General features: G+C 43.9%; 1 protein-coding gene across 17 annotated transcripts in view; it reads right to left on the reverse strand.

Annotated features, from left to right (window-relative positions):
• PTPRM (protein tyrosine phosphatase receptor type M) overlaps positions 1-15,547 on the reverse strand; it is an 826,718-nt gene that overhangs the window by 17,794 nt on the left and 793,377 nt on the right. For all 17 annotated transcript variants that reach the window (XM_031003686.3, XM_031003684.3, XM_063699394.1 and 14 more), the window contains 7 exons: positions 13,224-13,378; positions 12,827-12,962; positions 11,012-11,161; positions 10,044-10,217; positions 8,954-9,085; positions 4,713-4,838; positions 2,174-2,337 (listed from right to left, as the gene is read on the reverse strand). In XM_031003686.3, coding sequence (XP_030859546.1) covers positions 2,174-2,337; positions 4,713-4,838; positions 8,954-9,085; positions 10,044-10,217; positions 11,012-11,161; positions 12,827-12,962; positions 13,224-13,378 — 1,037 coding nt within the window. The remainder of the gene's footprint in view (positions 1-2,173; positions 2,338-4,712; positions 4,839-8,953; positions 9,086-10,043; positions 10,218-11,011; positions 11,162-12,826; positions 12,963-13,223; positions 13,379-15,547) is intronic.

The following is a 15,547-nucleotide window of genomic DNA, read 5'->3' on the forward strand; positions in this document are numbered from 1 at the left end:
GAAGTGTGTTGTTGACAAGGTGCAGTGATTTAAGAAGTCTTTATGTCTTCTTGTTAGGCCTGTCCTGGTGCCTCAACTTCTTTGAGTCACTAGTAACTTAGTCCTGTGGGTTAAAGCACTGGCCCTTTTTAGAAAGCTACTAATCCCGGGGGGAGCGACGCATTATACATCTAGCTCCAGATGCTGGGGGTCTCCAGATGCAGGCAGGGGTAACTGCAAACTATTTTTAGTATTTTAGAAAAATCTGATATATCTAATACGAACAAACTACAATGTTAATATTCTTTGCTGGGATTGTATCATCTCAGCGTGAGCCTCTTGTTCTGATCAGAGGTTGGATCTGGATTGAAGAGAAATAAAAATAGGGATGTGGACTGCTAATGAATTCTTTTTGTCATTTTCTTGATAGAGATTTTTTTTTTCTTTTTTTTGAGATGGAGTCTCGCTCTGTCCCCCAGGCTGGAGTGCAGTGGCGCCATCTCGGCTCACTGCAAGCTCCGCCTCCCGGGTTCATGCCATTCTCCTGCTTCAGCCTCAGCCTCCCAAGTAGCTGGGACTACAGGCGCCCACCACCATGCCTGGCTAATTTTTTGTATTTTTAGTAGAGACGGGGTTTCACCGTGTTAGCCAGGAGGGTCTCGATCTCCTGACCTCGTGATCCACCTGCCTCGGTCTCCCAAAGTGCTGGGATTACAGGCGTGAGCTACTGCGCCTGGCCGATAGAGATTTTTTAATGCACTGGGTCCATGAGAAGAAAGGGGGGATGACAGCAACTAGAGAAAGATGAGGTTAATAAACTGCTTTTTAGAGGACAAAAGATTGGAACTTCTGGTTGAAGACAACTGTGGGTAGGTTCTTAAGGCTCTTTCCAAAGGAATATCAGTTTCCTGCAGGATGAGACACTATCGTGTTTTGATCGTTGAGAGGCAGGCAGAGTCCTGGGCTTCCAGGGAGACTTTGCAGGCCCGGGGTAGGAGGTGGCATTGCATCAGACAAGGGCACTGACTGGAGAGTAACCCACGCCCTGAGCCAGGTCTGCAACTTTAACTAGGCTTGATCTACCGGGAGTGAAACTTTATTTTGCCTTCAATTTAAGAGAGATCTCATTGTGTACTTCTAATGATACTTCACTGAAAAGTGACATTCGCTTATCCTTTAAATTTCCCCCAAATTCTCTAAGCATCTTCCTTATCTGCCATGACTTTCTAATTGCCTGTTCTATTAAGCCGATTCCAGCTGGTTGATTAGCTACATATCATTGCCAATGAGAAAATGCAGGTGAAAGTGCTTTGAGAAGCATGGCATTCTCCATTCAGTGGCTCTCAACCTTATTATCTCAACACATTGAAATCACCTAAGCATTTTAAAAAAACACCCATGTCTGGGCCCCACTCCCAGAGATTTTGAGTTAATTGGTTGGGGTGTGGCCTAGGTGTGGGCTTTATTTTTATTTTTATTTTTTCATGTAAAGCTCCCCAAATAATTCTCAATGTGCAGGTAAGGCTGGGGGGCTATGCGTAGCAGGGGTGCCCACATTTAGCACCTGCAAAACCTGCTGGACTGGAAGCCCAATTTTGGGGACACTGGCTGTAACCAAATCCTCCCAATATACACATTCTCCCAAAAAGCATGCACACACACACACACACACACACACACACACACACACACACACTCCAGGTCCTTTGAGACCTCTGACATGATTTCCAATTGAATAATCAAGTAATGTGATGGTAAACTGGCCTTTGGCTGGTGGGACGGAGCCCTGAGTTGTAGCATTTGTTGATTTCCATGACGTAAATCCTTCTACCATGGATGAATTCAAGTTACCAACAGTTGAAGACCCAGCTCAGAAAATTCCTGAAAACTTAACAATTGGCTCTCAAGAGCCAGTGTTTTTTTTTTCTCTTGGCAGTGGGCGGTGGGGGCAGGGGTCCTAATCAAAAGGTCAGTGCTTGTTTGTACAACAGCGGCACACCATCCAAATGCAGAATGTGCATAACCTGTTTCCTGAAAAGCCAACCAATCCCTCACTGAGTGTCATGATCACCCCTTCACCTAGACCTACTTATTTCTTCTCCATTTCTAGTGAAACAAAAGACAGAGAACTAGGAGGTGAGAGTGAGTGTGGGGCCTGGCTGTTCTGAAATGAAGAGCTCTGTCAAGCACTTACAAGCAGTGCACAACGGTGCGGCCTTCCCCGCCATTGTATTCCTCTTGCCACTTGTCCACCTGGCGAATGAGCTTCAAGAAGGAGCGCTTAGACACTGGTGTGTCCCTGTACATTGGCCAGCCCAGGAACTGGAATTGCTGCACCATCCGATATCCATCTTGGGGCTACAAAGAACCAGGCAACAATCGGGGAGTGGAAAGAAAACAGGCATTATTTAATGAATTCCAGTGGGCTGATTCCACTTACTTGATCTTCCCATTATTAAAGGCGAGTCCTGCCTACAAATTACCAGCATGGCTTCTGCTGGCCTGAAGAGTTATGGTTTTTAATCTCGAGCAGTTAAAAACAACCAGGGGTTTTAAATGACAGGCCAGACAAATGACAGGCCAGTGAGGCAGAATGCTTCCCATTCTGCAAAAGCCAAGAGAAAAATAACACAGCATAAGCACTGACCACATTGTCATGTTAAGTGGTAAAATAACTTCAATTACAGGTAAATTACAGGTAATGAATAATTTATAACCTGGAGATGTCTCTGAGCTCAGTGTGAAGATAGAGAACACTGCTTCCTGTGAGCATAATATGGTTTTGCTTATTGATGTTGAATCTTGCTAAGATAGCAACAGTTAATTAATCCTTAGTCATAGTGAAATAGAATTGCAGAATTCAAAAAAGTGTTACTTAGCTTATGGTAGAAACATGAAAACAGCTTTAATCTGGCCACGGCTAAATCACTTGGACTGTATTTTCTGTGGCCTTCAGCAGTATCTGACATGGGTGACACTCTCTTCTTGTCAACACGCTTTCCTCACTGGCTGGTCCTTCTCCCACAGCAGTCCCTCCTTCTCTCTCTGCCTCAGTCTCCCCTTCTCCCAGACTCTTGCTGACAGAAGCCCCCAGGCTCAATCCCTGGGGCCCTTCCTCTTCCTCTCATTTGATTTCATTCAGGCTCATGGCTTTAGATATTACCAGTATCCCAATAAGTCATAAACTCATATATCTGGTTCAGCCATCTCTCTTGAATTTCACCCTTATATTTTCAAAGGCCCACCTGATATTCCCACTTAGGGGCCTAAAAGTCATCCCAAACCTAGTATGTCTACAATTGAGCTTCTGATCCTCTCTCCACAATGCCCCCCACCCCCAAACAATCCGGTTACACGGGCAGCCTGGACAACAACTCAGTCAGTGTCCGTTCCATCATGCTAGCTCTCAGGACAGGAACCGTGAGAGCCCACTCCATTCCCCAGGATTGTGCTGGCTCTTCCTTCAGAAAATATCAGAACCTCCCCCTTCTCATGACCTCCACTCCTGCTCTCTCCCGTCTCACCATGATCTCCTCTCCTATCACTGTCATTTCTCACGGGGATTATCCCAACAGCCTCCTGATGCCTCTCTCCTCCAGTCTATTCTCAACACAGGTGCCAGAGTGCTCCTTTTAAAATGTAAATTACACCATTGGATTTTTGCACTCAAAACTCTGTAATGGCTCCTTATTTCCTTCAAAGCAAAAGTCCAAATGCTGACAGTGACTGCCAGGCCCTTCCAGCCGGGGCCCCCAAGCCACTGTCCTTCCAGGTGAACTGCTCACTCCCCATCAGCTACTCTTGCCTCTGCTCACTGAGCCTGGGCCATGCCGCCTCCTTGCTGTCCTGGCACTCACATGCAAGGCCCTGCCTTGGGGCCTCTGCACTGACCCTTCCTTCTGCCTGGAAAGCTGCCTCCCCAGAGAGCCTCGGTGCTCCCTGGACTCCTCCGTCTTGGCTCACAGGGCACACATGCTTACAACAGAGCTTGCTCCCCACTGCAAGGCCCTAGCACTTTCTAACCCCCCTACTTCTTTTCCCGTAGAATTTGTCACTTCCTAACTTACTACATCTATTATTGTATCTGTTATTTATTGTCTGATTTCTGACAATAATTCTTTGCTTGACCAAACTTTCGTCAGGCTCCTGAACCTTCTCCTAGGCCTATCCATGAACTTCCTTGTAAAATCCAGTTTTAGCAATTTCTGCTAAGTCACCGTGGGCAAGAACCACCCACCCTTAATACCTGACCATGTTTGATATCTGATCAGGTTCCTCGGATGTCTGGTCACCTGGCCTGCCTTCAGCCAGAATCCTGTTAAGTCAGTTTAGCCAGAACCCCCCTTACTCTTCATGCCTCCCCTTAGTAATTTTCCATCCACTGACCCCCACCCTGCCTGCTGGCTATAAATTCCTGCCTGCCCATGCCACACTCGGAGTTGAGCCCATTCTCTCTCACCCACTGCAAGGTCCTGTGACAGGGGTCCCTGCACCTATCGTGATGGTCTTGAATAAAATCTGCCTTGCCGTGCTTTAATAAGTATCATTACTTTCTAAATACTGCTCCCATTAGAATGTAAGCTCCATAAGGTCAGGAATCTATGTTTTTTTGGTTCACTGACATACTCCAAACTCCTGGAACAGTGACTGACATAGAGTGAGTGCTCCAAATATTCAGTGAGTGAGAAAATAAACGAAACCATAATCACAGGCATGACAGGCCCATCTCTTACTCTGGCGGCATTGTAAATGCGGAATATCCTGCTGATGATATCCTCTTCCAGGTCAGCAGAGACAAATTCCACCTGGATGGGGCCGTGTCTGTGTACTCCGTTTTCTGGCCAGTACTGTGGACACAACTGAATTCAAAACATATAAACACAAGGTTAGTTATAAGAGGAAATTTACTCCTAACAGTTTGGATAAGGTTAGTACTGACATTCAGTAATCCTTTTTTTTTTAAGAGACAGGGTCTTGCTCTGTCTCCCCAGCTAGAGTGCAGTGGTGTGATCATGGCTCACTGCAGCCTTGAGCTCCTGGGCTCAAGCAACCCTTGCACCTAAACCTCTCAAGTAGCTGGGGCCACAGGTGTGTGCTACCATGCCTGGCTAATTTTTGTATTTTTGGAGACACAGGGATCTCGCTATGTTGCCCAGGCTGGTCTTGAAGCCCTCTTCTCCAGTGATCCTCCTGCCTTGGCCTCCCAAATTGCTGGGATTACGGATGTGGGATGCTGTGTTTGGAGACATCATTCAGGAATTCCGAAGATTTCACTGACTCCCTTTGTTTTCTTTTCTTTCTCTTTTCCTCCCAGCAATGTAGGCTTTTGGACTTCCTTGCTGGCTGATTCCTCAACTCCACCTGTCCTTTTCCTGGGACTTTTTCCTTCATTTTCTCAGAAAGCACCTTTTAGCCACGAGTAATTCTGCTTTCCAACGAGGTCATGTGGATGGCAGTCGCAATGTCCCCTTTTGCATGGTGAAGGGAACTCTCATCAGGCCCCGGGGAGAGGCACTAGGTGCCACCCCAGGATGTAAGGTACTCAAGATGGCTATACAACTCTTAATGCCCAGATCTCCACGCTCTGCTGGCTAGGATTGCATGTGGATTTATAACCACTATTGGGAATAAGGCTATTTTGTGACAAGGTTTGGAACTGATAACATTGTTGGGTTGCATTTTTATGTTCCAGTCCAAACGCTTGCAGCTCAGATCTAGTAAATCTGCTGTAATAAGAATAAATGCTTTGCTGTTTTGCCTGGAAGTGGCCTAATTAAAAAAGCAATTTCCTAGAGCCTCAAACTCTAGGTATTGTTGATACTGAGTAACTAGAACTTTTGCATGAATGTAAATGCACAACTCAGGGCAGTAGGAGTGGTGCTGGGCATGGTGGCTTATGAAGGTGCTTATTAGCCAGCACCCCACAAAATTCCTACCCTTGGAAACAGTCAGGAAGGAAGAACTGCTAAGATTTTTTTCTTCAAAAACCCTTCTCAAAGCCCCGAAACCTTAACAGGCATTTAAAGTTTGAAATTACACTTCCTTTGGGACTTGTTATTCCTATAACTTTTTTTGAGTAGCATCTACCTTTTTTTTTTTTTTTTTTTTTTGAGACAGAAGCTCATTCTCTCGCCAGGTTGGAGTGCAGTGGTGTGATCTCAGCTCACCACAACCTCCGCCCCCCGGGTTCAAGTGATTCTTTTGCCTCGGCCTCCTGAGTAGTTGGGACTACAGGCATGCGCCACCACACCCGGCTAATTTTTGTATTTTTAGTGGAGAGGGGGTTTCACCATGTTGGCCAGGATGGTCTCGATCTCTTGACCTCATGATCCACCCGCCTCGGCCTCCCAAAGTGCTGGGATTACCGGTGTGAGCCACTGCGCCTGGCCGCATCTAACTTTTATCTTTCTGATTTAGCTGAGGGACAGGTGGCCTATGGAAAGGCAAGGGGAGAACTACTTTATTATACAACCTGTTTCTATCCTGGGCCAAGAGCAGAGGAAAACAATCACCTAATTTTATGCAGAATGATGTGTTAGAAAAGGAGGATCCACTGGCTGAATTTCTAGATGACTTCTGTTTTCCAAAGGATCTAAAATCTCATTGTCAAAGGTTGCTAAGGTTGATTTATACCCAAGATTGCAGGATAGTTTTCAGTTAGCACTGGGCCAACCAAAACAGCAGTATCTCTCTCTCCATCACAGAACAGTTAAGGTTGGGATTTTATAAGTAACAATGAAAGTAGGGTAACCAAGGGTGCCTTTTATGTTAGCTAGGCTGACAGTATTTTAAAAATTACATTTATTTATTTTTAAATAATGCTTCCATGAAATATTTCCTTCCTCACCAGCACTTCCTGGTGACAAGTTATAAAACTGCCTTGTCAAATAATAGCATGTGATGTTTATGTTCTTTTTGATGCCCAAAGGGTACCCACTGTAGAAATTAATAGGCATTATGATGGGAAGCCGAGATGTTAATAAAAGCTGTAACATGTACATCTGAACCATTCTGCCCATTTTTCTACTGCCTGAGCTTACTCTGCTTTCTGCTTGCTTTCTCAGTTCAAGCTCCTGACCAAAAGCTTGCCACTTACACCAAAGAAATATGAGTGACGTGGGTTGCGCTTGCCTCTTGGCACATTGCATTCTATGCTCTGCCCAAGTAAACCATGTAGAAAATGGCTTAAATGGTGCATAACACGTCCGTGAACCGGACCTATAAATACTTAAAATAGTTGAGTGCTATTCTTGTAGAACTGCAAAGCCTTTACATTCAAATGCTCAGTTTAGTGTTCGCTAAAAGACTGAATCCCAGGAGCCTCTTTTCTCTCACTCTGAAAATCAGCTCTGTCTGCTGAATAGAACTGGAGTCTTTTTGTCTCTCCTACCCATGAGCCAGCCAAGGCTTGGTTTGAGTCCAGATAGTTCGGGTTTAGAATGCGGCTTTAGAATTCCAATGCAGTTTTTCAAAAAGAATGCACTAGAATCACTGATGTCTTGTTCACTAATATGAACAAAAATATCTCCACATTTCAGGATTCACATTAAGAAAAAAACCATAATGATTCTAAATAAGGAAGAAGTCCCTTATTCTATAAGTGTCTGCGACTTAAGACTCTAGAATTAGTGAAATTTCAGCCGTGCCACTGTAAGTTAGAAAATCAGGATCCTTGGTTCTATTTTGAGTTGGGTCTTTGAAGCTTCCCAAGCCATGGTGTCTGCTTGTCTTTATAAATGACTGTAAGCTAACCTTCTCAGAGCATCAATGGGGAAGAGTTTTAAAATATTTAAGCTTCTTAAGCCAAAAGGACTGGATAAGAACAAAGATTATCATTACTATTTCATTAACCAGCTTTCAGGCAAGAGCTTTGACAATATAATGCAGTGCCTCAGACATAATTAAAAACCTTATAGAACTGAATTGAATGTCCATGCCATTTATGGTTGGATGACGGCAAGAAAACAGATTGTAGGAAGGAAAAATCTTGCCATCATGTCCAGTTGGGATGCCGAAATGCTTCAGATATTTTTTTTTTTTTAAGAAAAAGAATTTGTGTCTACTGGACAGGAAATTAATTCAGTTCCAGAACAAGTTTTTTCTTCAAACACGCTAAGGTCAAACTTCCCATAATGCCTACTGTCATGGTGGTTGTCTATGATTGGTATAGGCACATCCCAAAGCAATAAATTCATCTCCTAAAGGGCCACTGCGCTAATGCTTGCCTGACAACCTGCTTCAAGAAAATGTGTCCAACTCCATTACTAACATTGAGTCATCACTGTCCAATTCTTTCTCTTTAATGTTTAAGAGTAACCATGCAAAAGCCCCATTTATCATTCCAAACTTCTCTTATCTCCAAGTCCCAGTATTATTTCTTTTTAATATCTTTACTAAAGCATTGAGAAAACTAATTGCTGTGCCTTAAAATTGCTTGCCTGTCTCCGCTGTCACCCCGACACTGTCACCCTGCATGACGATCTCTACCTGCCCTGCATGACGATTTCTACCTGTAGGCTCCCGGTGAGCTGTGCCAGGAAGCACACAGTCACTCCAGGAATGGGATCTGGGCTGGGTCAAACGCTATCTTCCCTTCTCCACTGTCCTCTGGTTTGCTCGTTCTGCTTTGGCTCTGCGATGTTCAGGTTCCTGCTGAGCTCCAACTCGGTCTGCGACCTTGTCAACCTCCAGTGAGTATTTCTATCTCTTAGGAACAGCTCAACTTCTGGCCGTGTCTTGCCCTGTCACCTCAACCATCTATGATTTCAGCCTGTATTTCTGGTTTCAACTGACTTTCTAACCCCTAATTCCGCCTGATTTTTCACTGTTGTGTTCAGCATCCCCAGTTCTCAACTTCAACTGGCACTTGAGATCTGGCACTAGGGCCTGCACTTCTCAGGTGCAAACAAACTCAGTGTAAAAACAAACTTGACCCCCTGGCACTAGTTCTGACTGTAAGAAGTCCGGGTCTCACCTGGGCAGGATCCACATCATTTAGCATAACTACGGATGTGCAGTGATAATCCAGGACCAGTCTCCAAAAGTCTTTCACTGTGTTTGGCAAAGGATGCTGGGTGACTATAAAAGCTGAAGGCTGTTTATAGCTCTGCAAACACAAACAAGAATGCTCCAAATATACTCAGGAAAATGGGAAGAGAAGAAGCTAAGTTATTTCATGCAGAAGGAAGCTTGTGGCACAAAACACTGAACATGTTTAACAGCTGTTGAATTCTGTCACCATTGTCAGCACCAACATAGACTAAATATAAACCTCTCTGCAGAATAATAGTGATAAAAGTCTTACTTTGATACCAAGAAAACTTAATTAGTATCTCTTATCAATTTTTAAAATATTTCTGGTAGAGAGGCAATATCGAATCTATACATAATTATCTTGATGGAGAAAATTTAACTTTACTTTTAAAATTACACACAATTAAAAGTTCTGCTTTTTCTAAAACTTGTTTGCTAGCAATTTGTATGTGTGACAGTGTTCTTATTTCTGCCATAAAGAATACATGTACTTTTTTTTTACAGCTCTGAAGAGCTTCGAAAAAGTTCAGGTACCTTTTATGATATGACACCAACAGAATTAAAATTTCCGTGTTAGCACAGAACATACCCATTCACTCTTTGCATCAACTGAATAGCAACAAGAAAACAGACTGGCAGGAAGTAATGAGTTGAACTTTCCCCTACGTTAACTACAGGCTAAATTACAGGAAAATGAACTAAAATAATGCTGCAAACCTATTAACCCATTTTCCTGCCATGGTGTCCCCTGTTCCCCAGCCAGCAGGTTAAAAGTCTCAGCTCTCAGAGGGCAACTGTGCCATGTTGCATTTACGGATACTCCTGGCCTGGTGGTCTCTGAGAAACGAAGGATATCAGCCCTGACACAAAAACATACGTGGAATCTGAAATCTAATTTTTTGTCAGAAAAAAAAAGTTTGTGTCTTAAAAAACAAAAGGGCTGGTGAGCAGAAGGGGGGAAGACCCACGCCTGTTCTGCAGTCTCCCCAGACACCCCAGCCTCGGACCCGTGCGGGAAGCAGGGCACTCACGTCCATGAGGGCAGCATTGATGTAGTTGCTGCTCTCCCCATCAATGGTGATGAGGAAGGGCAGGCAGCGGTCTGGGGGCAGGATGTCCATGCACCGGTTTTTCTCATGGTTCCGGGGCAACAGTGCGATGCTGCAGTCCTCTACTCGCAGCGTTGGTGTCACCATGTTTAGGGTCTGTGTGAGAAAAGAAAGGAACATGAGGACAAGAAGGCTTGGCAGCGGACTCCTCTCACGTGCAGTTTTGGAAAGATGCAAACTTCCTGTGGCTGACTGCAAGATGGTCCCTTCCCCTCCTCTCCCCAACCCTCCACAGTTCGAGTTTTCTTTCTTTTGCTCCTTGGATTTCGTCCACTGACAGTGCCCATCAGACACAGGGGCCAGAGGCAGAGGCATAAGGGCCACTGTGGGTCCCTAGAATTAAGAGCCCTCAAGTCCCAGTGGAGTGAGGCACCTGGGGATTTGGGAGGTCAGAGGTGGGGGAAGAGTCTGGCCTTGACTCAGGTACATCTGGACAAAATGCATATGTGAGGAATACAATGGAGAGCTCTTGGTTGGAAAGTCTGAACACACACTTCCATGGTGTAACTGTGCCATGGTTATGCTGTGGACAAGGAGCCACGGTGTTGGGGACTAGTCCGTGTCTGCCTTCAGAGGGAAGGGGTGGAAATGGTTGTTAGACCAGTGGTTCTCAACCAAGTATTTCTGTCCCCCAGGGGGACACCTGGCAATGTCTACACACATTTTTGTGTGGTGGTGATACCATAGACGTCTCCTGGGTAGAGCTCTGGCTTGCTGCTAAACATCCTACAGAACAGCACATGCCAACAAGAGTTACCCAGCCCTGAATACCAACAGTGCTATGGAGGCCAAGGAACCTTGTGATTCAAGGGCTCACTCAGGTGCTGACCTTGAAATCCTTCTTGAGGAGCAAGTCATCGTGCAGTGCCCCTCCCTTAGGCATCACTTACCCGGAATTCCTCTTTAATCTGGCTTGAGTTTGTCTGTGGATCCAGTTTGTTCATGTCATAATACAGAGACCTAACTTGGGAAGCAGGCACAGAGGTGTCCCCACAAAGACAGGCTTCCAGGATCGCATCATGGATAAACACATACTGCTCCTGGAGAAGGAGATGGAACGAGTTACTAACTTTAGAGAACCAGAGAAGGAGGAAAGACGGTATCAATTTTAGCCTCACATCATCACGAGAGTGGAGACAGTTCCTCCAGAGAGAAACACGGTCCAAGGGCTCAAGTACTAGGAGACTGGGGTGCAATGCCAAATATTATACAGATTGATTAAAACCAATCGGACCCAATACAAACCACCACACGCACTGCAGCACCATGAAAACTGTGGCTGAAGACCTCTGTCATTCTGATCCTACTCACTTGGAACTCAGTATTTCACATGAGGAATGAGCAGAATTTTATCTATGGTAGGATTTGCTGGTCAAAATAATAGTGCAAAGAAGGTTCAGAAAAACTTGGCATTGCTGTGAAGACAAGAAGTCTGGAAGTTCTTAATTCAAAACGTAAAAGTACTTAGAAGTTCTTATTTCAGAACATAAAAGTTAATATGATTATGAAACCTCTTAGAAGTACAGAGAGCTGTTCTCATATATATCTTCAATGAGTTCACAGTGTAAACATGGGGCCTCTAATTCTGATTTGGCACTGACTTTTCTTAAAATTCATTGGTAGAGTCTTATCATATTTATTATTAATCTTTAGTTATATGGGAAGTTTAAAAAGCCTCTTATTACAGTTAATTCGGTTTTTTCTATACGTAAATATGACCTTTAATTATTTTTTTCAACAACCTCTTGTCCAACAGATTGATTCCCAAAAACAGCACACTACCAGTAAACAACACCTGAAAACGGAAGATCCAAGTGAGAAATGTGAGTGGCAACATTTGATTGACTATAAAGTACATTAAAAGATAAATTATTACGATTATTATCTTTCAAACACAGTATCCCCTTTCTAAGGAAAAGAACCCATGAAAGCAGCATTTAAAGTTTCTGTTATTTTTATGTTAGCTAAAAAAATGGGATTAGGTTTCCCAGAGGCTTTCATAAACTTAATGCACCATCTAAATGTAAGGGATTCTTACTTCTTCTTCACTTCACTTCATGAATCATTTTCCAGGTGGTCGGTGTGATGCCTACTTAAAACAATCAAATATGAGTAAAAATACGAATGTCCTAAGAGCAGGATGTAATATCGCTTCTGAAAAAATGGAAATTCCCGATATACCTTGAATTTCCACTTACAGAGTTACTAGTTAGTATACAGTACTTCACAAAATGGGCAAATCCCCAGGACGCCAGACACCGGGCAGAATTTTTAGGGTCAGGAGGCTTCTGTTCTTCCCAGGACCCTGGGAGAAGAACAAAGTGCACAGAGATAACCCTTCAGCCACTATTCTCAGGAGCGGTCTTGCTCTGGTTACCAGCTAGTTTAAAAGAGATAATAAAAGGAAATGGTATTGAAAGTCTGAGCACTTAACAGAGACTTTTTTGGGTCCCTTAATACAGAAAAGTGTGCAAATTTGGGCTCTTGATTCTGTTACCTGGAAAACTCCTGGGTCTGTTTGGTTTGTTTATGAGAGGAAAAACAAAAAGGAGGAAGGGAGGGAGGGAGGGAAGGAACAGGGAATGCCAGGTAGATCACTTGAACAGATAATTGCTTGGATTCCTTGTGCCCTTGGCCCTGAAATGGGGAGATGTAGGAGGGAGCCCAGGGACCAAGGCCCCAGGCTAGGTGATAAGTGGGAGTACCTCTGTTTGCACCATGTTCACCCTCCGTGACCGCAGCTCCCTGACGCAGTTGTAGATGTCTACGACCCCTTCCCTTTCGGCCATGTCCAACATGATATCAATGACGATGAAACAGCCAGTCCTCCCTGCACCAGCACTGAATGAAAAGGGGGGTCTGTCAGTGGAGGAAGAAGGACCACACTGCTGCTGCTGCTTTTTAAATTTTTTATCGAGGTGAAATTTACATAATATAAAATTAAACCTGTTAAAAGGTACACTCCAGTGGCATTTAGTGCTCCCAAAATATTGTGCAACCATCACCCCTCTGAAGTTCTAAAACATACTCATCATCCCCAAAGGTGGCCCTGCACCCATCACCCACTGCGTTTCCTTCAAGAGGCTCTGGAGCTCTGCTTACCTGCAGTGCACCACCAGTGGGCCTGCACTGGGCGGGCTCTTGGACTTGACTTGCCGCACGAATCCCAGCAGGCCGGTGGCATGGTAGGGGACCCCATGATCCGGCCAGCCAGTGAAGTGAAACTGTCTGATCTCTCGGATTTCATGCACACCTCTCTGCAGTAGTTGGTTAGCCAGAACAAGGAAGAGAACAAGGGAAAACAAACCACACATAAGCACAGATAGCTGGGGGAGTGGAAACAGTCCCCAGGTAGCAAGTCTGGGGCTAGGAAACAGCGGACTGCTGGGGAAAGAGGCCATCCTTAGATCTCACACACAATGTGGAAGGCATTGTACCCTTAGGAAGATGTCTGGGTATGAAAGGGAGATGATGTTTGGGGAAAATGCTAATTTTTAGGTGTAATTCCAGCAAATGGATGAATTGGTTGGGTTGTTTGAAATTCCTTTCTAAAAAGTAGACTATGTTAAAGGTTTGTCTCACTTAGATCACAAGGTGGCTGGTGAGGTGAGAGTCTGTAGAGAAAGAGGCACAGAAGAGGGGCCTGAAGAAATTAAAGGATGTCTGTGTGCTCAATACCAACTCCGTGTTGGGGCTTTCCGGCTTCCTGGTACCTCTCACAGCAGGGACTGGAGTGGTGCACACTCACTGAGCATGCTCAGATGATGCTTGCAGTAGGAATGAATGAGGACACCTTTCCAACTAGACAGGTCAGAGAACTCATTTGCATTTACAGCTCTGTTTGTTAGGTTTCTCTTTTTAATGTGGGTAAATATTTTACCCATTCATCCATTTGCTAGCAATCTGAGTGACTACACCGCCCCAGGCATTATGGGAGGTGCTAGGGCTACAGAAATATGTTTTTGAGTGGCTGTCACAGTCTGCTTGTGGCAAACAGGCATGTAAGCCAATATATACTATGGGAATCGAAAGATATTTTTGCTGGAATTCTATGCTAGGTCAGTAAATCGAAGGGGAGCTGCCTGCCACTCAACTGTAGTGAAGGCAGAAAGAAAGAGACTTTACGGTTTGCTCTTGGTTTTAATTTACTTTTGTTTTGAGAATAATTAAGGTAATTTATACGTGTCAATTTTGTTTTCTAAGTATAAGCCTATATATTAAGACTGTGTTTTAAAGCAAAATACTGTTTTGAAAACAAAACCGGAATCAACGCTGCATGTACATCTAGGATCAAATTAGACTTTCTTCCTTCTCTCATTCCATGATCATTTTCTGAACCATTTCTGCATTTGGTTTTATTGTATCTTAAAAGTAAACACTCATTAACCTTATCACTTTCACCATCAATCATTGTTCACACATACTTAGTGAGCAAAGGAGAAATTCAGAATTTTTATGTGCTTTGAAAGACCAGAAAAGCAAACAACTGCAGATTTCGAGATAAGACTTGCTTGGCACCCATGTGTTAACATGTCTTCATTTAATAACCCACAAATGCTGAAGCTTTACTTCTCTGTGAAAATGCCATTCTTTACTAGAGTTTAAGCTATAAGGAATTAAGCAGTCGGGGATTCACAAATGCAAATCAATATTGTTGTCTGCTAAATAGGCTCTGTGATCCCAGAGTAGTATGATTAGGTGGTTAGGAGCCCAAATTCCTTATCCCTAAAACCAAGGGAATGTTTGCCAGTGCCATGGTCTCCCTTAGAAAACATACAGCTGAGGCTGTGTCACGCTCAAAACCCCTAGAAAGCTCCCCCAGCTTTCTGCATGATGACCCACATAGGAGTGATCCCATTTTGGTGGTATGCATTCCCATATATGAACTGGGAAAGCTTATTGACGGTAAATACTTTATTCCAAGGGGGAAAAAAGGGGCATATCTTTCTTCATGTCCTGGTGGGTTTTTGGGGTGTGGGGTTTTTGGGGAGTGGGAGCATGGGGTGTGCTTCTCTCTCTAGCTTTGTTAGATTTGAGTTCCAGCATCCTCAAGTGCTGAACTACAGCTCTCAACTGATCTAAGACTCTTTTTCTGAGCAAGGTAAATATCAGTTTCTGGAATGTAGAAAACATTTCTCAAAATTAAACCTCCACCCTTGAATATGTTTGCTATTGACAAGAGTGGCAAAGGAAATGGTTTCTGATCCAGTTTTCATTCTTGTTCATTGACATAGCAGTGTCTCCTTTTTTCTGTTTTGGAATGTAATACATTTGGGGAAGAACATCATAGATGTCACCAGTGATCACAGCCCAAATACCTCCCAATTTGATACTATTACTTCCTGATTTTTCATCATAACAAGCATTAATGTTATATACAAAAATGTGAGAGTCACTTAATATTTTTTTTTTTTTCTTTTCCGAGA

Source organism: Gorilla gorilla, chromosome 17, assembly GCF_029281585.2.
Source record: "Gorilla gorilla gorilla isolate KB3781 chromosome 17, NHGRI_mGorGor1-v2.1_pri, whole genome shotgun sequence".
Taxonomy (NCBI): domain Eukaryota; kingdom Metazoa; phylum Chordata; class Mammalia; order Primates; family Hominidae; genus Gorilla; species Gorilla gorilla.